Source organism: Spinacia oleracea, chromosome 1 (genome assembly GCF_020520425.1).
Source record: "Spinacia oleracea cultivar Varoflay chromosome 1, BTI_SOV_V1, whole genome shotgun sequence".
Lineage (NCBI taxonomy): Eukaryota > Viridiplantae > Streptophyta > Magnoliopsida > Caryophyllales > Amaranthaceae > Spinacia > Spinacia oleracea.
Genome location: NC_079487.1, coordinates 101,367,205 through 101,394,849, shown reverse-complemented (window position 1 = coordinate 101,394,849; position 27,645 = coordinate 101,367,205). Strand labels below are relative to the sequence as shown.

The window sequence follows — 27,645 nt, the reverse complement described above, 5'->3', positions numbered from 1 at the left end:
TGCTAGTCATGTGCGTCCTTATTTGGTTGATTTTATATGTTCAACTTTGCAAAAACAATACTACTATATAAAAAAATTGCAAATTCAAACTTATACAATAGTCATGTGCGTCTTTATGAACAATATGTTTTACGTGATAAGACCTATTGAAACTTATTGGGCTTGGTCAGACCTGGTAGGACCTATTGAAACGTATTGGGCTTGGTCATACCTGATTACGAGATAGTAAGACTGGAAGAGTGAACTAAGAAAACATGATGGAACTTGTTAACCTTAATTATAGGATATGATTGCAACTTAACTGAACTTATTAGAACTAAAACTTTAAAAAAAAAAATGTGTAGAGAACACATCCTTCAAAATTCTATGCGAGAAGCAACATTTGTAACCTTTTATTATTGTCATGTGAATTTTGTTTTTATCGTGTTCACATCATTTCAAGATTCACATGGAAGCAACTAAACATGTTGTTTTGTCTGTATTAGCTCTCTTAACATGTTATTTATCATAACCTATGTATTGTGCTTTTGACCTTTTTTTCACTAAGCCTACCAATCATTGTGGTTCTAGGTAAGGTGTGACTTCCCGCCAGTGATGGCTTGACGTGGCTTTAAAGACATGATCATAATTAGCCTTAGCGCGCATATGTTTGTACATGGTATGCAAGGTGGAAATCCATAGTTATGTTTATTTATTCTTTTGGATGCATGACATATATCAAGGAATACCAACGAGAGTCTACATGTACAAGAAATAGCAACATATGCATTATGGTTTCTAAAAACGCATTAAGATCTCATCTGATATAGTCCATCATTTTGTAAACATCATTAACTTTGCTTTAAATCCCGAGCAATTGCTTCACCCTTTCAAAATCTTAGCATTGTAATCACATCAAAGAAAACGTGGTTGCAAGTTTCGACATGCTCCTCGCAAATAGTCCATTTATCTGTATCAGAAACTCCAATATTGTGTAGCCTACTTCTAGATAGTCTTAAGTACATGTATGTTTTATCATTAACTTTATTAAGTATAATCTTTATATGTACTACCTTCGTTTCTTAAAGATATACCTAATTACTAAACACACAATTTTAGGCTATAGTGGAGAGTGTATAATTTTTGGGGACAACTACTTTGTATACTTCCGAAGTTCTCTTTTAGTTGCAACCTTTATATTTTTGGAAACTATATCACTTGACTTTATCAAACTACCTTCATATTCAATAACCCAGTTTTCCCCTAATTATATCTGAAAATGGGGGAATAAATGTAATTTACTTTATATACACTTGTATCGCAACTAAAAGAGAATATAGGAAGTATAATTTACAAAGAAGAAATAGAAAATTAATACACGGTATATTTTAAGGAAAAGATAGTGTGTTGTAGAGACAATAAGTGGACCAAAGATAATTTAAATACTTAGATATATATAAAATATACCAAACATGTAAATTCCAAATAAGTACGCCTGTGAAAAATGGATACATCTTCAAGGAACAACTCATATGAAAAATGGATATATTTTAAGGAACAAAGTTACAGTGGTGGTAGTGGAGCGATTTCCTTCAATATTGTTTAAAGAACGTCAAATTCCCAAAATGCGCCACTTTTTAACTTAACTAGTTTTGGGCCCGTTCGACGAACGGGCTGGTTATATGTTGGTTGTTCTTAAGCAGGTGTTAGATGGTATAAACCAAATGGCAATAATAAAACTTTACAACTTATGAAGTCTTGGATTTTTAATCATTATATTTTTCTTTGTAGGTTAATCTTCCCTGGGAAAATAGATCCACATTAAATCATCTGTTACCACCAATAACATATCATTTGTACAAAGACCAAACAAATTTGCAATTATTACAGTTTAAGACTATACTCATTGTTCCGGGGTTGAAACGATGGAAGGAGCGTCCTTGATGTCTTGAGTTCCGATCACGTACGGTGCCTGCAAGATGAACTCCGGGCCAAAGGGGGGGTCCCCGAGGCGGAGCCTCCGACGCTCAAGTCAGTACAATTGATGTATAAAATGAGGTGTTTAGGGGAGAGAGAGAGTAGGGTGGCTTCTCTAGGGTTAGAGAATGACTCCTTTACCTTGCCCTTTGAGGGGTATATATAGTGCCTTTGTTGGGCCTTTGAGGCCTTGTAAGGGATATTGGGCTTGAGTGGATTTTATTGGCTTTTAGGTTAAAATGGTGGGCCCATTTTAACACCCCAACAAATGCCCCCCAGACCCAATTCTATTTGAAAAATGGGTTGGGTTTTGATTTTGATCACTTCCAAGTGAAAGTCGATTTCAGCTCAGAATTTTAACCTCGGCTCGGATTGTAACATCGGTTCGAGTTGTAATCTAGGCTCGGATTTTACCTTCGGATTTTTGTCCTTCGGATTTTTACCTTCGGCTCGGTTTTATCCTTCGGATTTTTACCTTCGGCTCGGTTTTATCCTTCGGATTTTTACCTTCGGATCGGATTGTAACATCGATTCGAGTTGTAATCTTTGAGCGATTTTTAACCTCGTTCTTCAAATCCGGAGATCTGTTTAAGAACGTGCTTCTAAAATCGGCTCGGATTGTAACATCGGTTCGAGTTGTAATCTCAGAGCGGCTTTTTACCTTCGGCTCGGTTTTATCCTTCGGATTTTTACCTTCGGCTCGGTTTTGTCCTTCGGATTTTTATCTTCGGCTCGGTTTTATCCTTCGGATTTTTACCTTCGGATTTTTACCTTCGGCTCGGATTTATCCTTCGGATTTTTACCTTCGGCTCGGTTTTATCCTTCGGATTTTTACCTTCGGCTCGGTTTTATTCTTCGGATTTTTACCTTCGGATCGGTTTTATCCTTCGGATTTTTACCTTCGGCTCGGTTTTATCCTTCGGATTTTTACCTTCGGCTCGGTTTTATCCTTCGGATTTTTACCTTCGGATCGGATTGTAACATCGATTCGAGTTGTAATCTTTGAGCGATTTTTAACCTCGTTCTTCAAATCCGGAGATCTGTTTAAGAACGTGCTTCTAAAATCGGCTCGGATTGTAACATCGGTTCGAGTTGTAATCTCGGAGCGGCTTTTTACCTTCGGCTCGGATTGTAACATCGATTCGAGTTGTAATCTTTGAGCGATTTTTAACCTCGTTCTTCAAATCCGGAGATCTGTTTAAGAACGTGCTTCTAAAATCGGCTCGGATTGTAACATCGGTTCGAGTTGTAATCTCGGAGCGGCTTTTTACCTTCGGCTCGGATTGTAACATCGATTCGAGTTGTAATCTTTGAGCGATTTTTAACCTCGTTCTTCAAATCCGGAGATCTGTTTAAGAACGTGCTTCTAAAATCGGCTCGGATTGTAACATCGGTTCGAGTTGTAATCTCGGAGCGGCTTTTTACCTTCGGCTCGGATTGTAACATCGATTCGAGTTGTAATCTTTGAGTGATTTTTAACCTCGCTCTTCAAATCCGGAGATCTGTTTAAGAACGTGCTTCTAAAATCGGCTCGGATTGTAACATCGGTTCGAGTTGTAATCTCGGAGCGGCTTTTTACCTTCGGCTCGGATTGTAACATCGATTCGAGTTGTAATCTTTGAGCGATTTTTAACCTCGTTCTTCAAATCCGGAGATCTGTTTAAGAACGTGCTTCTAAAATCGGCTCGGATTGTAACATCGGTTCGAGTTGTAATCTCGGAGCGGCTTTTTACCTTCGGCTCGGATTGTAACATCGATTCGAGTTGTAATCTTTGAGCGATTTTTAACCTCGTTCTTCAAATCCGGAGATCTGTTTAAGAACGTGCTTCTAAAATCGGCTCGGATTGTAACATCGGTTCGAGTTGTAATCTCGGAGCGGCTTTTTACCTTCGGGTCGGATTGTAACATCGATTCGAGTTGTAATCTTTGAGTGATTTTTAACCTCGCACTTCAAATCCGGAGATCTGTTTAAGAACGTGCTTCTAAAATCGGCTCGGATTGTAACATCGGTTCGAGTTGTAATCTCGGAGCGATTTTTAACCTCGCTCTTCAAATCCGAAGATCTGTTCAAGAGCGTGCTTCTAAAATCGGCTCGAATTGTAACATCGGTTCGAGTTGTAATCTCGGAGCGATTTCTTTACTTGGGCTAGGATTGTAACGTCGATTCGAGTTGTAATCTCGGAGCGATTTTTAACCTCGCTCTTCAAATCCGAAGATCTGTTCAAGAACGTGCTTCTAAAATCGGCTCGGATTGTAACATCGGTTCGAGTTGTAATCTCGGAGCGGTTTCTTTACCTCGGCTCGGATTGTAACGTCGATTCGAGTTGTAATCTCGGAGCGATTTTTAACCTCGCTCTTCAAATCCGAAGATCTGTTCAAGAACGTGCTTCTAAAATCGGCTCGGATTGTAACATCGGTTCGAGTTGTAATCTCGGAGCGGTTTCTTTACCTCGGCTCGGATTGTAACGTCGATTCGAGTTGTAATCTCGGAGCGGCTTTTTACCTTCGGCTCGGATTGTAACATCGATTCGAGTTGTAATCTTTGAGCGATTTTTAACCTCGTTCTTCAAATCCGGAGATCTGTTTAAGAACGTGCTTCTAAAATCGGCTCGGATTGTAAAATCGGTTCGAGTTGTAATCTCGGAGCGGCTTTTTACCTTCGGCTCGGATTGTAACATCGATTCGAGTTGTAATCTTTGAGCGATTTTTAACCTCGTTCTTCAAATCCGGAGATCTGTTTAAGAACGTGCTTCTAAAATCGGCTCGGATTGTAACATCGGTTCGAGTTGTAATCTCGGAGCGGCTTTTTACCTTCGGCTCGGATTGTAACATCGATTCGAGTTGTAATCTTTGAGCGATTTTTAACCTCGTTCTTCAAATCCGGAGATCTGTTTAAGAACGTGCTTCTAAAATCGGCTCGGATTGTAACATCGGTTCGAGTTGTAATCTCGGAGCGGCTTTTTACCTTCGGCTCGGATTGTAACATCGATTCGAGTTGTAATCTTTGAGTGATTTTTAACCTCGCTCTTCAAATCCGGAGATCTGTTTAAGAACGTGCTTCTAAAATCGGCTCGGATTGTAACATCGGTTCGAGTTGTAATCTCGGAGCGATTTTTAACCTCGCTCTTCAAATCCGAAGATCTGTTCAAGAGCGTGCTTCTAAAATCGGCTCGAATTGTAACATCGGTTCGAGTTGTAATCTCGGAGCGATTTCTTTACTTCGGCTCGGATTGTAACGTCGATTCGAGTTGTAATCTCGGAGCGGCTTTTTACCTTCGGCTCGGTTTTATCCTTCGGATTTTTACCTTCGGCTCGGTTTTGTCCTTCGGATTTTTACCTTCGGCTCGGTTTTATCCTTCGGATTTTTACCTTCGGATTTTTACCTTCGGCTCGGATTTATCCTTCGGATTTTTACCTTCGGCTCGGTTTTATCCTTCGGATTTTTACCTTTGGCTCGGTTTTATCCTTCAGATTTTTACCTTCGGATCGGTTTTATCCTTTGGATTTTTACCTTCGGCTCGGTTTTATCCTTCGGATTTTTACCTTCGGAAGTGATGTAGTGCCATCATGCCAATGTATGTTGTTGTTACCAATCGTGCAAGGTGATTGTGGGCTCAGTTGAGTCTGAGTTGTGGAAACTTGCTTTATTTCCAAATTCATAACTTTCACGCGTGAGCTGTTACTGGCTCCAAAAATCTGTACTCAAGCAAAATGAATCCTCTTTATTCTGAAAATGAGTTTGCAGATCTGGGAGAGTGGGAAAGCATCTTTACTTGGCCTTGAGGCTACTGGGCCACCAAAATGTAGTAACGATCTGTAGCAACAATTTGTAGCAACATTATTTGTCACCACACTACCCATTATAACGTAATTTGTTGACAAACAGTAATTTTTGGTCGGCTATTTCAGATTTCCGGCCATTTTTGCGGTTGAACATAATAGTATGAAAATGTGGATTTTCATGGGTTATTGCTCTCGATCCCCACAGACGGCGCCAAATTGTTCCGGGGTTGAAACGATGGAAGGAGCGTCCTTGATGTCTTGAGTTCCGATCACGTACGGTGCCTGCAAGATGAACTCCGGGCCAAAGGGGGGGTCCCCGAGGCGGAGCCTCCGACGCTCAAGTCAGTACAATTGATGTATAAAATGAGGTGTTTAGGGGAGAGAGAGAGAGTAGGGTGGCTTCTCTAGGGTTAGAGAATGACCCCTTTACCTTGCCCTTTGAGGGGTATATATAGTGCCTTTGTTGGGCCTTTGAGGCCTTGTAAGGGATATTGGGCTTGAGTGGATTTTATTGGCTTTTAGGTTAAAATGGTGGGCCCATTTTAACACCCCAACACTCATGTTATTCAATTAAGGGAAAGGTTTAACAAATTCTAACTATGGAACTATACTGACAAAACTTTTCTTATAAGAGAACTAAAACTAATTGTAAGGTTCCCTTCAAACTAATATATATTGAATGAATGCTACAGGAAAGGGGAGAAGATTTGGGGATTGAATTAAATTGACATTAAAAATAATGTAGTTTGGAGAGTTAATAGAAAGGTGAAGAATGGGGAAGATGAAGTAGGGGACAGTTGTTTAGGTATAACCAATAGTTGAGTATAGATCCTATTTTTTGGTAAAATTCTAGTAAATTAAAGAGACGAAATTAGTAGTAATATACTACGTAACAACTAATGACAATAAAGTGGAATAATGAATGACCATTATTTTTTTATAACAAATTAATAAGGTTGGGACACGTGTCTTCAAAATGGCGTTGCTTACGTGTCATTGAAATGATGTTGGTTGACACGTGTCCTCAAAATGGTGTTGCTTACGTGTCATTTAAATGATGGTGGTTTTGTTTTTTAAATACTAGGTATTGATTCCCACTATACCGTCCACGTCAGCATTAAAACCGTTTTTTTTTTTAACGAAGTGGCACTATAAATAATCACTATTTATAAATTGGTAAAAAAAAATTAACCGCGTTAGGTAGGGGTCGAACCTACAACCTTCTGCATAGGATACAAACGCTCTACCCACTGAGCTACAGACACTAATGTTGATAAGTTAAATTTGGTAATGTTTATAATTAATATTAAGAAATGGTTATAAAGAAATAAGTGCGTCAGGTAGGGTTCGAACCCACGACCTTTGCTTAGAAACAACACGCTCTGTCCACTAAGCTACATACGCAATTTGTAACACCCCGACAATTCCCTTTTTCTAAAACAACCCTTTTATAAATATAACTATAGAGAATTATCAAGGCATTATCGCCCGTGTGAAAACGTACGGCTTATTCAGAATTTTGCAGCGGAAAACATAAAACTAACTTTTAGGTTCATAAATAATCGATTACATACTAAGTCCAAAACCAATTAACGGAAATAAGGAAATACGAATAGTACGACAACTTCCAAATATAAGTTAACAACCCAAATCACTTAATAAAACAAATATAACTACGAGCTCTCTAATCCCGATCCCAATGATGCATCATCTTCAAACCTGTAGATGGGCAACGCTTATTGATCCTTAGAGACTGCTCACCAAAGTTGGGTCATCACAGGATCAATAAGGCATAGCCATGATCAACATGCACAAGCAAAAGCACGTAATCAGCAAAGCTGAGTACTACATACTGAATCAATAATAATCCTAACATGATTCTATTAAACGAACAACCCTAACATGATACTAATGAACACAAACAAGGGCAGACAAAACATGATAGTTTGACGACCATACTTGACCAGACTAGACTAGGCTAGACTTTTAGCAATAATATTATTTTAGTTGAAATAGACAATGGACCGAGTTGACCATCCAGAAGTCTTCACTAAGGAAGACGAGGTACGGGCGCGACTCCGTAACCTCAGTGACCTGCGATATCGAGGAACGTTTAAATAAAAATAGGACACGGTGATCAATCCGGTCCCAGAAAAGGCCATGGGCTACCACCATGAACCCCAACTCCTGTTTGTCCGTCACTTCAGACGTGCACAGTCTAAAGCTATTGCTATTCAGTTTCACTTTACATGATTTACAAATTGAGATTTCGTTATGACTCAACCATTACATAAGACAGACAATTCACATTTGTTCACAACTGTTTTTATCTTGGAATTAAGTAAGTGATCATAAAAGCATCAATCAAGACTCATTCCAACTTAACCAACCTTTCCTTTAACCATGAGCGACCCTGTATATGGGCATAAAGTTTCAACTTACTAAACAAGGTCCTCCGCCCTTATAAAGTAGTGAAAAGATAGAAAGGGAACAACAACCAATTGATCCAACCCAATCATATAGAATAATCTAGTGTTCCCAACCAACATGTTTGTATCAAACATCCATACTAACATGTTACAGTTCTTATAGTGCAAAATAAGTTCAATAAGTTTGTCCAACAGTATTAAACATGCACATTCCATATAACCAAGTTTGTCTATAATATCAACATCACCAAGTTCAACAATAATATCAACATGATTTCAACAATTAGCACACATTCCAAGCACGCAGGTATGTACGTACCTTGTGTAAACAAACTGATAGACCACTTTAACACTTTCAAAAGTCGCCTAAAGAGAATTCTTCGCCTAACACAACCAACACATATTCCCAATCAATTTTCGCAACCATAATAAAGCATTCTAAATACATCCTAAACATATTCAGAACCTTCCCTAACGTTAAACTTGAACATCTGATTTCCTAGCATCATAATTATTGAATTAGTGATTGAAATTCGTTGAAAACTCTTTACAAACATCATACTTTAATTTCCGGCAATATAAACTAATTCCAAACTACTCTAAAGCATAATCAATGTTCTTAAAATCATAAAAATAATAGCTTTAATAATATATAACCATTCTATTATGATTTAAATCATTAAAAACCTTAAAAATTCACACTTTAATAATTAAAATCATTATTTCATTTCAATTACCTAATCTGAAAATTAATAATTTAATTATGCAAACCTAAAATTCTGAAATCCACAATTAAATCATAAAGCCTATAATTTAAATTCAAGAAACGCAATTTAAATTATTAAAACGTTATTAAATTCATTATTTAAACATAATATGTAAATCTGAAAATTCTAGTTAAATCATAAAAACATATAATTTAGATTCAAGAACATAATTTAAATTCAAGAACATAAATTCAAATTAATAAACTTAATTAAAATATTTAAATAACTTAGGGTTTAAGAAATAACCAAAAGGAGAGGAAGGAGAGTGCTGGCCGGCGGTGGTGCAGGCACGGCAGTGGTGGCGAGCTAGGAGACGCGGCTGGGCGCGGTGGAGGTTGCGGTTGGGCTGGTTGCCGAAGGTGGTGATGGCCCGCGTGGAGTAGTGACGAAACAGAGTGGAGAGAGAACGTGCTGGTCGGCGATAGGGTTGCGCGGCGGCGAGCAGGGGTGGCGGAAAGAGGTTAGCGACGAGCCGACGGTGACTGCGGTGGTGCTGGGCTGGTGGTTGCTGGTTCGAACACAGAGCAGCAAGTGAGAAAGAGGGGAAGAGTAAGAACGAAGGAGAAGCAAGAAGAAGAGGGAGAGGGAGGAAGACGAAATTACCGAACGGAAGAGGAAGCTGGCGGTGGTCCGGCGGTTGTAGGTGGCCGGCAGCTGGCGGCGTGAGTTGTAGCAGTAAGGGGAAGCAATGTGAGAAAGGAGGAGGGTTTGCAATTTACGTGAATGGTGGTTGAGAGGGAAGGGTTTGTTTTTCTTTTGTTTTCACGTGGAATAGGAGTATAGGAAGGTTATGGGTTCATTGTATTGGGCTTTGCCAATTTGGGCTAGGATTAGATTTAAGTTTGCATTTAAACTTCCAAAACCGGTTATGATTATTTTCCAAATTCCAATGTATTTCGTAATTCAAATTCTTTTCAACATAAAATTCTAAAATTATTCTTGATTGCGCAAACCGTTAAAATATTTAGGATATATTTAAATAAAATTAAATATACATTAAATATATAATAAAGTTCTCAAATCGTTAAATATTTAGAACGTAATTAAATAAAATAAATATACGTTAATTATATATTTATTACTTAAAATTCATAAATTCTATTTAAATATAAATAATGTACGTTAATATATATTAATAAAATTTATAAATTTACGGGGGATTACAATCTACCCCTCTTAAAAGAAGTTTCGTCCCGAAACTTGACAGGGAAATTCACACCTTTTTCAAAAGTTTTCAACTTATTCATACTAAAGAAGTATTTGTGCCACCTAAGTGCACTATTTTGCCAACTCAAAGCTGTTTGTGTTACTCATGAACACCTTTTCTTATGCGGAGAATCTATTTGCTTTGCATCAACTTGTAAAGGTTGCTAAAAATAAGCATAAAATGCATAAAAATACCATAAAAATAGGTAAAAAGCGCGAATTTCTATCGCATTCTACCCCCTTAAAGAAAACGAGTTACGCCCTCGTAACTCACCCCAGGGAATGACTTTGGATATTTCTACTTCAACGAATCATGTCCCCAAAGCTATATTTCCACTAAAATCATAGCAAGTGGGATTTCTACACTTCTTTCCACACAATGCCTCAACAGGTGACATCGTAATGCTTGCATGGTAACTATTGATGCACGAAAATTCAATCGAACCTGGGTGGCTTTCCCAATTACCCTTAGAGTCAATAACACAGGTTTTCAACATAAATTCCGTTAGTAATCTCAATCTGTCTATTGGTTGCAGGGCGGAAAGAAATATTCATTTTCAATGTTGTCCCCAAGATTCACCTGGACCTTATTGCCAAAATTTCAGACTTTTGTTCTCGGTAAGGATCTTATATGTTGCCCTATAAGGGTAATGTCTCCAAATATTCGTAGATAACACCATAACAGCTAACTCTAGGTCATGGGTTTGGTAATTAGCCTTATAAGGTTTCAATTGACGCGACAACAGCTAAATCTAGAAAGTTTCCTCACATTTCTCACTTCACTTGAATTTCGATTCCTTTTTCAACAAGTTGGTCATTGGTTTTGCTTTCTTCCAAAAGTCTTTCACAACCTCCTATAATGGTCATCTAGGCCTATAAAACTTCAAGTATCGGACACGTTCTTTGGAGTAGGTCACTCACTCACAGCTTGAATCTTAGCATGATCTACAGAAACTCCTTCTGTTCAACTTTTCCTTGATACCGAACCTCATTACACTTTTCATGGGTGTATAACTTTTGGGCTTAACTCTTAGCTCTTGCACCAATTCATGTATTTCTTTTCATCTTTTCCAGCCAACAATGATTTCCAACGATCCTGGACCACTCAAATCTTCTCTTAAATTTATTCCCTTACGTAACATAGTTCTCAATTAATTTAGTCCTTCACTTTTCTGTCGGTGTCACTTATACACATATGACTTCAAGATTTGTATACTTCATTTAATAAAACTAGATTCTTTCTAAGCGTCTCCAAATAATCCTCAGGTGTTTGTCATGATTTTTCTCATTCCTTGAATAAATCAGGATATCATCAATAACATAATAATGAACTTAATTCGGAATTCATGGAAAATCTTATCCATCAAATACATACTTATGGCAGGTGCATGGGTTAACCCAAAATATATTACTCTAAACCCATAATGACAATGACGAATGCTAATGAGGTCTTAGGCCCTTATCAGCTATTCTCAATGGGTGGTACTTCAAACACAAATCAGTTTTCGAGAACACACTCGCCCAATTCAATTGATCCAATATGTCATCTATCTTAGGTACATGATATTTATTCTTGACGGTGTTTAGTTCCCTAAAATCGATGCATAATTCCATACTCTTATGTTTCTACTTAATAAATATATTCCTTGACCAAACAACTCTTGCAATAGTGTCTTAATTCCCTCATTTCGGGAGGTGTCATTCTACATGGTGCTTTAGGTATAGGCGTCGTTTCAGGAACTAAGTCTATAGTGAACTCAAGGCTCTAACAGGTAACATACTTGCAATTTCACTCGGAAACACATCAATGAATCCGCTCATAATGGCAACATCCTCGGTTTTCACTCCAACTTCTTTACTCACCTCTAACACACTACGGAAAAATAGTTCACACTCCCTATTCATCAATTTTCTCACTTGCATTTCCGAAATAACTAAAGGTTCTTGGTCTTCTCAAAACATCTATATGAGGTCAATCTTCCAATATGGTTCCTTAATTTTACTTTCTGAATTTCACAGTACGTCTATCTTAGCGTTGTACAAACTTAGCCAATCCCATCCTAAGGTTTATGAATTCTTGTGCCTTTTGTTTTCTCATAAAAAGAGGATAAAACTTTTTCCTTAAGACGGTAACAAATGAATCCCAATTGAATCTCTCAACAACGCTAAGTCTAACCCCATTTTCTCTCCACTGTAAATCGGCTTCATCTTTCAAATACATGACAACTTGACCCACTCTCATATTCTCAAGACAATTCAAATCCCCAAACAATTTCTCAAACTCTCCAATCTGGTTTTCTAAAAAGGTGGGGTCATCTTTTCCGCCAAGAGGCGAATAGCAACAACTAAGTCATTATTGTTGGCCATTCTAGAACGCGGCCTGCAATTAGTATACTCTACTTTAGGTTTGAAACATCACCTATACGTTATCCCATACAATTTAATACTTGAATTGACCATAAAGTTCGCCTCAACCAACAATGTTCACATTAATACACATCATTTATGAAGGCACGACAATCGTTTATGAAGGTGCAACGATCGTCTACAAGATGCAATAATCATTGAAAAATAATCATCCTCGATAATTCACGAAAGACATTCACACACTGCACATATGGCATAACCTTTTGAATCATATTGGTCATGAGGGTCTAGATTGGCCCTCACTTTCTTTATGTACTCAAATCATTTAATATTATTGTGGCAATTAAATTGATCCACAATTCACACTGAGTATGCAACCAATGGAAAATTAATCCATGACGTGTTACCTAAAGGTTGGGGTATTATGGAATCCTCAAAATAGAATAAAGAACAATTCCTTGAAAACTTTAACTTTTATTGCTAACTCCATAAATATTTATTACATCCTTCAAAATAATAAAGAACATTTCAAACTTCAATAAACTTTAACTTTAAACTATTGTAGCTTCGCTACTTATTCTCTAAAACATAAAAGAGTTAAATTAACTATTTATGACTTCAAAATATTTGTGGCCTCTTGCCTATCCATTGCTCCTGAAACTTGCGAAGTGAAATTTAGATCTCAAGATTATCGAACTCTTCTTCAGGGTCTTCATCGGGGTCTTCCTCAGGGTTTGCATCTTCACCCATGTCTTCATCTTGATTAGGCTCACTTGCCATCTCCTGTTCACTTTCGAGCTCTGCATCCAAATCACTAGAGATCTCAATGGTTGGCTCATGAGCCGCTGGGTTAGGATACTCTGCCTCAACACCTACATTCTCATTCTCCACAGCTACATCATTTTCCTCTAGGTCATTATTTACACTAATTCCCATAGGTTCTTCTGTAACTGAATCCCCAACATGACTCCCTACGATTTTACCGTCTCTAAACCCACTTTCTGCCGCTTCAATAATGGTGGTCAGAATTTCTGAATCATATTTCCATCTACCATCCCAAGTTCCATACTTAGTCAAGTTTGGAGTCCCATTATCAGAATGCATGTCTTTAAACTTTTCCTTGAGTTCTAGGTATGGAAATTTGTTAGGTAAGCAATTAATGATTGTGGCTGCTATGATATCCTTTCTCATTAAGATAGGTTGCCCTTGAACTTTAGCATAATATTCACATCCAAACACAATTTTCTTCACGTAAATATCAGGGGTTTCTATATCAAGTTTCTCGAAGGATCCTATGTTAGTATACTTGGAAAGAAACATTTTATTCCTGGAATAAACAATTCAAAGTCTCACTAACGATTTTCCAGCCAAATCATAAACAAAGTTCAATAATGCAATAAGTTTGGTGGAAGCAAACAATTCTTTATGCACATTTAAATGTAACATTAAACAATTAGCATACGCACGTACATAACAATCAATTTCTTATGCTAGCATTGACTAGCTGCTAATGCACATATAATTCTATCTTATATGCCTTTCTTATACTACCCATCTCTCATAAACTAAAGCATTGAAATAGTTTAAATAACAAATTAAAAGGACGATAATATAATTAAATTATAACATAGAATAAAAATATAAAATAAATAAAGTAAAATAAATTAAGGAAATGCGTAGCGAATAAATTCGAAAATAAAGTTATTAATTCGAAGAAGATTTATATATATATATATATTTTTTTTTTTTTTTTTTTTTTTTTTAAATAACGAATTCTAACTCTTGAAACAATTTTAAAAAAAAAATTGAACTTCTAAAAAAAAATTGTACTCCTTTTTTTTGAATAATAATTAATAAGAAAAAGAATAAAAATTTCGAAAGTCAATTTAATTCGAATAAATAATTTGATTTCGAACTTAAATAAGAAATATTATATACTTTCAAACAAGATAAAAGGAGATCTTCCCCCCCAAAAAAAAGTACCAATTTTTGAACACTATAATACGTAGAATCTCGATTTTTAAAAAATTTATTTTAAATAACTAGATAGTTAGGCGCCTAAAAATTTATTAAAGTAAAACCTTAGCTTCTAGATACCACTTTGTAACACCCCGACAATTCCCTTTTTCTAAAACAACCCTTTTATAAATATAACTATAGAGAATTATCAAGGCATTATCGCCCGTGTGAAAACGTACGGCTTATTCAGAATTTTGCAGCGGAAAACATAAAACTAACTTTTAGGTTCATAAATAATCGATTACATACTAAGTCCAAAACCAATTAACGGAAATAAGGAAATACGAATAGTACGACAACTTCCAAATATAAGTTAACAACCCAAATCACTTAATAAAACAAATATAACTACGAGCTCTCTAATCCCGATCCCAATGATGCATCATCTTCAAACCTGTAGATGGGCAACGCTTATTGATCCTTAGAGACTGCTCACCAAAGTTGGGTCATCACAGGATCAATAAGGCATAGCCATGATCAACATGCACAAGCAAAAGCACGTAATCAGCAAAGCTGAGTACTACATACTGAATCAATAATAATCCTAACATGATTCTATTAAACGAACAACCCTAACATGATACTAATGAACACAAACAAGGGCAGACAAAACATGATAGTTTGACGACCATACTTGACCAGACTAGACTAGGCTAGACTTTTAGCAATAATATTATTTTAGTTGAAATAGACAATGGACCGAGTTGACCATCCAGAAGTCTTCACTAAGGAAGACGAGGTACGGGCGCGACTCCGTAACCTCAGTGACCTGCGATATCGAGGAACGTTTAAATAAAAATAGGACACGGTGATCAATCCGGTCCCAGAAAAGGCCATGGGCTACCACCATGAACCCCAACTCCTGTTTGTCCGTCACTTCAGACGTGCACAGTCTAAAGCTATTGCTATTCAGTTTCACTTTACATGATTTACAAATTGAGATTTCGTTATGACTCAACCATTACATAAGACAGACAATTCACATTTGTTCACAACTGTTTTTATCTTGGAATTAAGTAAGTGATCATAAAAGCATCAATCAAGACTCATTCCAACTTAACCAACCTTTCCTTTAACCATGAGCGACCCTGTATATGGGCATAAAGTTTCAACTTACTAAACAAGGTCCTCCGCCCTTATAAAGTAGTGAAAAGATAGAAAGGGAACAACAACCAATTGATCCAACCCAATCATATAGAATAATCTAGTATTCCCAACCAACATGTTTGTATCAAACATCCATACTAACATGTTACAGTTCTTATAGTGCAAAATAAGTTCAATAAGTTTGTCCAACAGTATTAAACATGCACATTCCATATAACCAAGTTTGTCTATAATATCAACATCACCAAGTTCAACAATAATATCAACATGATTTCAACAATTAGCACACATTCCAAGCACGCAGGTATGTACGTACCTTGTGTAAACAAACTGATAGACCACTTTAACACTTTCAAAAGTCGCCTAAAGAGAATTCTTCGCCTAACACAACCAACACATATTCCCAATCAATTTTCGCAACCATAATAAAGCATTCTAAATACATCCTAAACATATTCAGAACCTTCCCTAACGTTAAACTTGAACATCTGATTTCCTAGCATCATAATTATTGAATTAGTGATTGAAATTCGTTGAAAACTCTTTACAAACATCATACTTTAATTTCCGGCAATATAAACTAATTCCAAACTACTCTAAAGCATAATCAATGTTCTTAAAATCATAAAAATAATAGCTTTAATAATATATAACCATTCTATTATGATTTAAATCATTAAAAACCTTAAAAATTCACACTTTAATAATTAAAATCATTATTTCATTTCAATTACCTAATCTGAAAATTAATAATTTAATTATGCAAACCTAAAATTCTGAAATCCACAATTAAATCATAAAGCCTATAATTTAAATTCAAGAAACGCAATTTAAATTATTAAAACGTTATTAAATTCATTATTTAAACATAATATGTAAATCTGAAAATTCTAGTTAAATCATAAAAACATATAATTTAGATTCAAGAACATAATTTAAATTCAAGAACATAAATTCAAATTAATAAACTTAATTAAAATATTTAAATAACTTAGGGTTTAAGAAATAACCAAAAGGAGAGGAAGGAGAGTGCTGGCCGGCGGTGGTGCAGGCACGGCAGTGGTGGCGAGCTAGGAGACGCGGCTGGGCGCGGTGGAGGTTGCGGTTGGGCTGGTTGCCGAAGGTGGTGATGGCCCGCGTGGAGTAGTGACGAAACAGAGTGGAGAGAGAACGTGCTGGTCGGCGATAGGGTTGCGCGGCGGCGAGCAGGGGTGGCGGAAAGAGGTTAGCGACGAGCCGACGGTGACTGCGGTGGTGCTGGGCTGGTGGTTGCTGGTTCGAACACAGAGCAGCAAGTGAGAAAGAGGGGAAGAGTAAGAACGAAGGAGAAGCAAGAAGAAGAGGGAGAGGGAGGAAGACGAAATTACCGAACGGAAGAGGAAGCTGGCGGTGGTCCGGCGGTTGTAGGTGGCCGGCAGCTGGCGGCGTGAGTTGTAGCAGTAAGGGGAAGAAATGTGAGAAAGGAGGAGGGTTTGCAATTTACGTGAATGGTGGTTGAGAGGGAAGGGTTTGTTTTTCTTTTGTTTTCACGTGGAATAGGAGTATAGGAAGGTTATGGGTTCATTGTATTGGGCTTTGCCAATTTGGGCTAGGATTAGATTTAAGTTTGCATTTAAACTTCCAAAACCGGTTATGATTATTTTCCAAATTCCAATGTATTTCGTAATTCAAATTCTTTTCAACATAAAATTCTAAAATTATTCTTGATTGCGCAAACCGTTAAAATATTTAGGATATATTTAAATAAAATTAAATATACATTAAATATATAATAAAGTTCTCAAATCGTTAAATATTTAGAACGTAATTAAATAAAATAAATATACGTTAATTATATATTTATTACTTAAAATTCATAAATTCTATTTAAATATAAATAATGTACGTTAATATATATTAATAAAATTTATAAATTTACGGGGGATTACACAATTAATGTCACAAGAGGTTACTTCTAAGTTATATGTCTATTTAAACTGTAATTCATGTTAAAAATAATTTACAACTAAGCAAACCGCCATCTGAGATAGAGGTTTTGTTTTAATGCAAACCGCTATCTCAGATAGCGGTTTGTAACATTGAACCGCCATCTGAGATGGCGGTTTGCTTTAAAACGAAACCGCTATCTCATATGGCGGTTCAATGCTGAACCGGAAAAAAAAAATTACTTCTCTTTCTCCCTTGCTTACGTGGACGGTATGGTGGGAAATAACTTAGAAAGTAACGTATTTAGGGAATTATTGAATCTTTATGCAATATTGAAGGAAATCGCTCGGTGGTAGTGTGCATTATAAGTAATATGATATATAAATACTTTAACATTGTATATGACTCTCTTTAAATATGAAGTTACAAATATTTTAAAAATGTCCTATAAATAACGATGGATGTGGGCCGGGCCAATCCGACCCGACATTAAAAAGCCCACCCCGCCTCGGACACCAAAAAAGCACATTTCGGCATGAGCACGAAATCGTGGGCTGTGTGTCGGCCCTGACCCTTATTTTTTAGAAAAAACACGACAAGGCATGGAACATCCCGACGCGATAAAACACGCTAAATTTTAAAATTAGGTTGAGGAACGACGATTCGACACAGTCCGACACGAGGCCCGTAGGCCTATTTTAAAGTTTTTGGCCTAGCTCGACCCGACATATAGTGGGATTTAGTGATTACGTAGGCCGGGTCTGTTCGGACATATGACCCGTGGTCCGGCCCGATATCTTTACCTATATATAAGAGTATAAGGCCCCGTTTAGTTCACCTCATTTCTCCTGATCTGATATGGTCTGGTCTGATCTGATCTGGTCTGGTCTGAAATTATTTTTTCTGATATGAACTTATTTTTTCTGATCTGACATGGTCTGGTCTGATCTGATCTGATTTTTCAGAATTAAGTTTAAAAAAAATCTGCATTTATTAATATTAAACGACTTACGTGTAAAATAAATGTTACACAAATTTATAATATTGATATTATGTATTTGAATCTTCTCATCATTTAACTATTCCTTATATTAGATAGACCTAGACATGATCTAGATAGATCAGTTATGATCTGGACATATCAGTTCTGATTTGGATATGATCTGTACAAATCGGTTCTGATTTGGGGATGATATGTACAAACTTGGTTCTGATCTGGATATGATCTGGACATATCGATTTTAATATGAACATTATCAGTACAGATCTGGACATGATCTATACAAAGAAGTTTTGATCTGGACATGATATGTACAGACAAGTTCTGATATGGACATAATCTGGACAGATCGGTTTTGATTGAAATAGATCGATTCAAATTTGGACATGATCTGGACATACGGGTTTTGATGTGGACTTGATATTGACAAATCAATACAGATTTAGACATGATCTAAATAGATCGATCTGAATATATGGGTTCTGATCTACACGTATGGGTTCTGATCTAGACATATCGGTTCTGAACTGGACATGATCTTTGTATATCAATTCTGATATGGACATGATCTATACATATCAATTCTGATATGGACATGATCTATACATATCAATTCTGATATGGACATGATTTGTACAGATCAATTCTGATCTTGACATGATCTATACAAATCAGTTATGGACATGATCTGTACATATCAGTTATGTTATGAACATGATATGTATAGTTCAGTTCTGACTTGGACATGATATGTACAGATCAGTCCTGATCTAGACATGATCTGTACCAATCAATTCTAATATGGACATGATCTTTGCGGATCAATTTTGATCTGAACATAATCTGCACGGTGTTGATATTTACACCGACCAGTTTTAATCTGGACATATCGATTCTGATATGGACATGATATGTACAAATATGTTATAATATTGGTTCTGTAAGGACCAGACATGATTTGTAAGGATCAGTTCTGATCTAGATAAGATCTTTGCATATCTGAACATGATCTATACATGATCTGTACAGATCAGTTATGATATGGATATTATGTGATCATACCGGTTCTGGTCTGAATATATAATGGTTCTGATCTATAAAAATCAGTTATGATATGGACATGATCTTAATATATCGTTTTTGATCTGAACTTAATGGTTTTAATTTCAACATGATGAATTTGAATGTTGGTTAATGTTTTTTATGCCTTAAATAATACTCCGTAGATTTTAATTGCACCGACAACAACATTCTTTTTTATTAAAGCAATAATAGTTATAAAATAATAGTAATAATAACAATGAAATAAATAAATAAATAAATAATAATAATAATAATAATAATAATAATAACAATAATAATAATATGGTCTAATATGATCTGATCAGATCTAAACTTAATTTTTCTGATCTGATCTGAACTTAATTTTTCTAATCTGATATAATCTGATCTGATTAAATTCGAAATAAGGTGAATTAATGAGAGCTAAGTCTATCACTCTACAAGGCTAACACTGACTTGAGAGTTGAGACTAATGAAACCATAATAAAAGACGAGATCTCGTGAAAAAGAATTACGGAGTAAAAATAAATATTGGGCCTTGGCGTTGGAGCCGTGCAACAAGCAACTCCGTACTAATAGTTAGCCCACTATTACAAAATATTCATCGTGAATTTCCAGGTTTCACAGCTGTTGCCTTCCTTCCTCACAACACTATCAAAGGCGAGAGTTTTTCAATCTCTTCCTCTGCAATTCTTAAATTCAAAATCCCCATTGCCATTTTTAGAGCACAGGAAATTCTTCAAATCTATCCAAAATGGAGGTTCTTACCAAAATCAAATACAACCAGCCGCCATTGTCACTCTCTCTCCGCCACCACAACCACCGTTCATCTTTCTCAACACCCATTTCTTCCATCTCCTTCAACTCCCAAATTTCACGCTCTTTCGCCTCGTCCTCGTTATCATTGAAAATCAGATCTTCTTCGTCATCGAATTCTACTTCTATGGCCGTTAATTCGAAATCTTCCTCAAAGCCCAAAACCCTAAACCCTTTCTCTATCCTAAAAACTCCGCTAACAATCGCCGTGGCTGCCACCGCAATCTTCTTCTCTGGGCTGGGTCACAAACCGTTGACCGCCAGAGCTGAGCCGCCTATGGTTGAAACGACGACTCAGGAAAGAGTAGAAGACGCAGGTTTAAACGAGGAGAGAGAAAGGAAGCTGGAGGAGGATTTGGCGGCGCAACCAGACGATGTCGATACGCTGAAGTCATTAATGGAAGTGAAGATTAAGAACAAGAAGCTTCCAGAAGCGGTAGAAGTCCTAAACAAGTTGATTGAGCTGGAGCCAGAAGATTCCGAATGGCCATTGTTGAGATGTCACATGTATAGCTACATGGGAGAATCGGGGATGGCAAAATCAGGTTTTGAAGAGATCATAGCGAAAGACCCATTTCGTGTTGAGGCGTTTCATGGTCTTGTAATGGCGGTTTCGCAAGGCGAATCGGATGGTAAAGAGATGGAGGAGGTCACAAAGAGGATTCAGGAGGCGACAGAGAGGTGCAGCAAGGAGAAAAAGAATGAAGAAATGAGGGATTTTAAGCTATTGATGGCTCAAATTCGAGTTATTGAAGGGAATTATGTAGAAGCTTTGAAGGTTTATCAGGAACTAGTGAAGGAAGAACCAAGAGATTTTAGGCCTTATTTATGTCAAGGAATTATCTACACATTGTTGAGGAAGAAGGATGAAGCAGAGAAGCAATTTGACAAGTATAAGAGGCTGGTGCCAAAGGGCCATCCTTATGCTCGATTTTTCGATGAAAATGTGCTTTCTACTAAGGTATTTTCCCAAATGGGAGAGAATGAGAGAATGAAAATGGGGTCACAAAATTAGTTGCTTTTGGTTCTTATTTGTGGTTTTGTTTTATTAATTGTAGTACGAAGTATTAGTTTATGCATTAGTGTTTTACCATCATTAATGGAACGAAAGAAAACCAAGTTATTTAGTGACATGGTGTTTGAATGTGGTACATTATATGAAAATTGAGTTATTGTTAGTAATAAGAATGAAGAATTGACAAAGATTGGCTCCAAGTTTTATTTGATTAGTATAAATTGTATGAATAATCTCATTGGAATCAAAAGCGAAAGGCGGTAGCAATTGCAAGAGTAATTTGTTTGATGATACTAGCTAATCAGCTTTGGCATGCCTTTCATTTTTGTAGATAGTAGCCTCATAGTTTAATCACAGACTAAATAAAAACAAGTTAGATTATGAGCTTTTTTTTAGTGTGATAGTACATCATATGAAAAATTTGTTATTATCAGTAATTAAACAAAGGAAAACCAATAGTGTACCATGGTCCATGGTGCTTCCTTGTTTGATTTGATTATCATATTCTGTATGAAAAATCTCATAAACTGTAAGAAAAATGGAAGTTGGATGATTTCCGAGAATCACTGTTGCATGTGTTTGATATTTATAGACAGGTTGCATAATGGTTGGCCTGTTTATGAGCAACTGTAGTTCATATGCTAGTTTTTTCAGGAGGAATGATATTTTATCCTTAAGCTCTTGGTTTGTTAGCTACTTGCATTGGAGTTTGAATTGCTTTCTGGATAACATATTTTGGCTTGTTGATCAAAGACCATCCCTGATTTCCTACAATTAGATTGATACAATGAAAATAAGTGAGAAGAGACTTTCAAGGGTTATTGACCATGTTCTTGCAGTTAGCAGCTACCATATTTCTTAACTCGTGCTCGAATTTCCAGAGGCAACGCATTATTGCGGATCTTCTACAGGGAGACGTTCCAATTGTTTAGAACCAGTAACCCTTAGTATCTTCCGTACCCTCCTGATCAGCGTTATGGGTGGCCGTTGGTTGAAGACGTAGGCAGTAGTACCTGTATGCAGTGCTGAGTGTGCTGAGTGCTGACCAAGACACCAGACACCGGGTAGTTACCATACTTCCTATCCCCCCCCCCCTCCCCCCCAAGAAACGAAAATAATTAAAACATAACCTTGTCAAAAGGCTGGTTTAGGTTGTACAGTTTGGTTCCCTCAAACAAAAAAGGTCGTACAGTTTGGTAATCGGCATTTGAGCCAACGGTGTAGGATGTGGCTATCTACACCGTTGGCTCATGCTATGAACAAGAACGACAAAGGTCATTCGGGCGGTTATCAGTTTACAAAACTTTCTTGCATTTTATGAAAAAAAAAAAAAAAAAAAGTTAAAGAGGAAAATTCTTGCGGTAACCTTGCACTTTTGCAAATTCTACTTTGGATGAAATAAAAATGCGACATGCTAAGCAGTGACGAAACTGAGATGTGTGAAACTAGTAAGCAGACTTTTTCATCAAAGAATGATCGAGGTTGTGTAACCTAAGTACTGCTTAGTTTCATCGTTAGCCTAATTACGGCTAACCTATCTTAATTTACCTTATTTCTAACCCTTAATTTGTGATTATTAGATCTGATTATTGGACAGGGCGAGTAGGTGTGGGTCGCTAGAGGGGCGGGTTTCTAGAGGGTCATTCAAAAATGTTAGTGGGTCAAGCTAGAGTCAAGGTCAAAAGCGAGTCATTATCTGAGCTTATCTAAACTTAACTTTAGGAGCTTATATGATTTTATTAGACTTTACTTTATTAGATTATTACAAAAATTTTAACCATTAGAATATTAATAATTGAGTTCGAGTTGACTTTGTTCGATTTCGAAAGCTCAATTTCTCAAAGTAATCAAGCCGTATTTCATTTGGTTCTGGTCGATTGAAAATTATTAGGTACACCCGAATGCACTATACACCCAAGGATATTTTTATGTTATTAATGATGTCTATCACATTTTAAATATGAGATGGTGCAACGTGCACTAGGGTACATGTAAATATGTAATATGTTCTACTGGTCGATTTCTCGGATCGGATCATTTTTAGTTACTCTAGTCCACACTCAAATGACTTGATCACGAAACGTCACAAAACTTTTAAAGCCCAGTGTAAACAAAATCATAATGATTAATTTCTTGAGCAGTCTTTTCCTGAACGACGTGACAGTCGCAGACGTACAAGAATATACACGTATGGTACAAGTTCCAACACTCAACTACACACTCTCTCTCCTCTGTGCAATATTCTGACGATTACTGGCTCTTCCGCTGACGCCCTCTCCCTCCCTTCCGCTCTCTCTTCTCTCGCTCCGCCACCGCCGCCACCGCAACAGTCACCTTACGGAATGAGGTGACGCCATTTTATTTGTTCATTTCTGTTCGATTAGTTCGTCAAGTTTGATTTTTCTTTGTGCTCTAATTTTGGAAAATGTTGTACTGATTTTGTGATTATCTGTGATTGTATAGTGAAGGGAAAATGTCTAGGGTTTAGTTGTTATTCTCATCTGGTTCCGATTTTTCTGTAAATGTTTCATAGTTGGAACTTCGTCATATAATTATGGCAATCAAACTTCGTATGATTTTTGGGAAGAATCCATAACTATAATTGTGTACTTCAGGTGAATGAAGATCCCAGAGGATCCAATAGGTAATTATGTACTTAGTACTTTAGGTGAAATGAAGATCTAAGTTAGCATAGTATGCTCATTTTACTATGTAGGCTAGTCTCTTTTCTTTTGGTGCTTTATGTAGGCATTCTGGTTAATTAGGGTATTAGTGAGTATATAAATTGAATAGCTAGCATGATATTAGCTTCCGTATATTCCTTCAAAAAAAAAAAAGCTTATGTTGCTTACAATAGCAACATGCTCCAAGAGATTCCTCTTAAGTGGTTTTAGGTGAGGGGGTGTATGAGGAGTTTGGATGCACAGCCTTACATGTGTGACCACAAGAATGTTGTTTTATTGACTGTTGCTTCGGTACTCTACACTTGTATAGGGTTGCACAGAGGCGGGAATGACAGTGTAAACGAGGATGGGGATTAGGAATGGGAAATTTCAATGATTTAAGACAAGGGTACCACAATTTAGATCCTACACCCATCATGCTCCCGAAAGCACAAACAGTTTAAAGTAATGCGGATCATGAAGGTATGATAAAAGAATTGCAGAGATGATTAAAAGAACATTAGCTGGGAGCATAATGCAGATCATGCTCCGGGCTGTGTGATTTAGCAATTGGGTACAAAAAGGAAGTAGAAAACAATCAGACATTTTGTCAAAAGAACTTTTGGAAGATTTATCGACATATTTTCTCGTTCTTATAATGATCTGCGAGTTAATAAAGACAATCAGACCTTTAATATAATCCTTATTTTCTTTAATGCTTGTCATTCTTTAATTTGTGTGTTTACCTTGTAAGATTCATAATGTTTATTTTCCTCTTATACTAATACTGGATTGAGACTGATATTTAGTATATTTCTCTATGCTATATCTGTTTTTATGAATTGCTGTTCCTTGTATCACTAATGATCAGAAAGCTTTTGGTTTCTGAAAGCCTCTGTAGACAAAATATTTCAAGACATTTACCTCAATATGGGGCTGTCTTCATGGCAAGCAACTTGACTCGAAAAGAATGCTTTGAGAGAGAACTCTTTGGTCTTCCATATGAATATGCGGATTTTGTGATGGGAGTTAAGACTGGGATGCTTTTGTTTCTCTTTGATTTCCAAGAGAAAAATCTTTATGGGGTTTTCGAGGCGTCTACAGATGGTGGGATGAATATAGTCCCTGATGCATACAAGTCAACATCAAACAGGAAGTTTCCAGCACAGGTGCCTCCTTCATATTTACCAGTTCTTTTCAAGATCACACTCTCACATCCTACATGTTTTTTACTCTATGATCTCATGCAAATAATTAAATATATTTTTTTAACTCATGCATAATTCTTTGCTAATTGTTATAGATACCATAATTTTATTTCCAGGTCCGCTTCAGTACGTTTTGGCACTGTGATCCTCTTCCAGAGCATGTTTTTAGAGATGCAATAAAAGAAAACTACTTCAGGCAATCCAAATTCAGCCTCGGTTTGTCCAGAGATCAAGTAATTTCACTCTCTTATGCTCTGCCTCACTGTTATTGTCTTTCCCTACCCTGGTGCTGAGGTGCTGACCCCATATGCCGATACACATCATTCTTCGTTAGGAAAATTTTATTGATATGATAAGAATTTTTTTGTTTCTTGGAGGGGGTGGAAAGTTCCAATTAGCAACCCCTGTCTCTGCCAATTTTATTAAGTCGTATAGGAAACTTTCTAACTTTGAAATTGAATGGCACAATGTATACCACTTCGTACAACTCATGTAAAACCATTTTCAGTTTCCGAGTTTCATACAAATTGCAGGTAGTGCAAAGCATATTTTCTATCTAAAACTTATAGGGTTTATTAAAGTTGTGTTGGCATTTGCTCATGTGTGTTTTGTTTCTCGTGCCTCATTCATAGCTATGCCAAAATGTTAAATACAATACGATTTATCTTGGTTTTCAGCGCATAACTTCAACTTCTTGTGTCCCTTGCTTCAATATGCAGGTAGGAAGGCTCCTCTTTCTGTTTGAGAAAAGAATGCTCAAGATCCCTAGCTCTCCGGTTAAGGAAAGACAACTTCAGAGAAGCAGCCAGGTAGAAAAATCTGTGGTTGTGACCCATCCTAGCTCTCCTGTGAGGGAAATACATCAGAGAAACAGCGGAATAGAAAATTCTGTGGTTGTAGCCCGTCCTAATTCTGTGGAAAATTCAGAATCATTCGCAGAGTCAATGCAAGAATCAATTCCAGAAAATTTGGGTAACTTAGATGCTTCTGATCACGGAACTAATGGTGACCTTGAAGACTACATACCATTACCTTCAGTAGAACCTGAGGAAATTGAAGACCCTCCTCATGGTTTCCTTTGGGATGCTGATTTGTCTGCCTTATTGTCATTTTCAAAAGTTGGTGGAACAGATGATGAAAAGCACATTGAGAGTGATACTGGATATCATGTTCAGGGGTTGGAGTCAGACAATTTAAAGCCGGCTAGCTGCTCTTCAGTACCTTATAGAAGTATAATAGCACAAGTAGACCACAAGAAAATTGATGATTCCGGTGACTTGCAGGTTCGGGGACTGTACTCAGACAAGAAGAAAACAAGTGCGTTTCTGCGATTATCGGGGTTAGGGAAAGTGTTAAAGGAAGAACGTCATTGTCAAAATAAGGGGAGCAATCTGGAGGAAATCCTGAAAGGATTGGATGAGAGAGGCAAAACAATGTGGAAGTGTAAAAGAATTGAGAATGATTCAAACCCAAGGACCAGTGTCTTTTCTCGGCTGAAATTCAATCCCGGAAAGGCAATGGAAAGCCAACGAACCCTTGATGTTGCAAAAGAATTCATACGTGAGACGTTGAAACGCAAGAGCAGTTCCAGCTTGATGACTGATGAAAAGGATAATGAAAACTTACCAGGAAAATTCTGTGGGGGAAGATTGAGGCGTTCCAGAAAAAGATCAAGGACTTCTAGCCTATCGTCCAATGTGCCCGATCAGTCCGAGGAAAGTTCTGTCTGCTCCATAAGCCATTAATTAAGGACTATGATTACTGGATTAGTGGATAATGAATTATAAGAATAGCTTCACATAGTGGAACCTTTGTAAGTAAATGCTCATCAAGCTAATTTTTAGTAGTGATGTTTTTGTAAATGGTCAGCAAGCTAATTTTTAGTAGTGATGTTTTTCTTTCTGTCTCTGAACATGGGTGCTGAGTTGCTGACTGCTGAGTGTAAAATTGTCCCACCCAATTTTTTCAAGAATGTCAAAATCCATTCTGTTCATACTTATATTATCCCAATTTTGCTTTGATAGGTTAACCAATTACTTCGTATAATTTATTTATTTTATTGCGTGCTAGTTTGCTACGTATTAACTAAAAATTATTTCGAAATTGTACTTGAGAATTTAACTTCGAAATTGAACTTTGAAATTTCTAATGGCTCCTATATATTTCGACTTAAGAAGTTTTGCTCGTGTAACTCTTCATCATTTGGCTTTCTTTTAGCGATTTAGTTTACTACGGAGTACAAAATATTTTATATTCTTGAACAATTTATCATATTGATACTCAAAAATAGTCAAATGGAACAAGTAAAACGAGACAAACAT

The 27,645-nt window shown here is 36.8% G+C and overlaps 3 protein-coding genes across 8 annotated transcripts; 2 read left to right on the top strand and 1 right to left on the bottom strand.

Moving 5' to 3' along the window:
- Window positions 1-12,333: 12,333 nt before the first annotated feature.
- Window positions 12,334-17,524, bottom strand: LOC130468084 (uncharacterized). Of its 2 annotated transcripts, none has more exons than XM_056837708.1 (4): window positions 17,002-17,524; window positions 16,645-16,906; window positions 15,951-16,015; window positions 12,334-13,835 (listed from the first exon to the last, which is right to left on the bottom strand). In XM_056837708.1, the coding sequence occupies exon 4, from the start codon at window positions 13,826-13,828 to the stop codon at window positions 13,184-13,186; it is 645 nt and encodes a 214-aa protein (XP_056693686.1). In that variant the 5' UTR covers window positions 13,829-13,835; window positions 15,951-16,015; window positions 16,645-16,906; window positions 17,002-17,524; the 3' UTR covers window positions 12,334-13,183. The 2 variants fall into 2 exon arrangements, 1 of the variants encoding a protein (XP_056693686.1); XR_008928484.1 differs by lacking the exon at window positions 12,334-13,835 and adding an exon at window positions 14,720-14,955 and having other exon boundaries at window positions 17,002-17,467.
- Window positions 17,525-20,140: 2,616 nt separating this feature from the next.
- Window positions 20,141-21,569, top strand: LOC110803267 (protein SLOW GREEN 1, chloroplastic). Its single transcript, XM_022008765.2, has one exon. The coding sequence runs from the start codon at window positions 20,377-20,379 to the stop codon at window positions 21,451-21,453; it is 1,077 nt and encodes a 358-aa protein (XP_021864457.1). The 5' UTR covers window positions 20,141-20,376; the 3' UTR covers window positions 21,454-21,569.
- Window positions 21,570-23,566: 1,997 nt separating this feature from the next.
- LOC110803277 (uncharacterized) lies at window positions 23,567-27,258 on the top strand. Of its 5 annotated transcripts, none has more exons than XM_022008779.2 (4): window positions 23,567-23,800; window positions 25,018-25,285; window positions 25,441-25,557; window positions 26,044-27,258. In XM_022008779.2, exons 1-4 carry the CDS (start codon window positions 23,796-23,798, stop codon window positions 27,067-27,069), a joined length of 1,416 nt encoding a protein of 471 aa, XP_021864471.2. In that variant the 5' UTR covers window positions 23,567-23,795; the 3' UTR covers window positions 27,070-27,258. The 5 variants fall into 5 exon arrangements, with proteins under 5 accessions (XP_021864471.2, XP_021864470.2, XP_021864469.2 ...); XM_022008778.2 differs by having other exon boundaries at window positions 25,009-25,285; XM_022008777.2 differs by having other exon boundaries at window positions 24,988-25,285.
- The last annotated feature ends 387 nt before the right edge of the window (window positions 27,259-27,645 follow it).

Coding starts and splice junctions, on each gene's coding strand:
- LOC130468084 (XM_056837708.1), bottom strand. CDS start 13,828: ATGTTTCTTTCCAAGTATACTAACATAGGATCCTTCGAGAAACTTGAT.
- LOC110803267 (XM_022008765.2), top strand. CDS start 20,377: ATGGAGGTTCTTACCAAAATCAAATACAACCAGCCGCCATTGTCACTC.
- LOC110803277 (XM_022008776.2), top strand. CDS start 24,980: ATGATCAGAAAGCTTTTGGTTTCTGAAAGCCTCTGTAGACAAAATATT. Junction 25,286..25,440: donor ACAGGAAGTTTCCAGCACAG/GTGCCTCCTTCA, acceptor TTTTATTTCCAG/GTCCGCTTCAGTACGTTTTG. Junction 25,558..26,043: donor TCGGTTTGTCCAGAGATCAA/GTAATTTCACTC, acceptor TTCAATATGCAG/GTAGGAAGGCTCCTCTTTCT.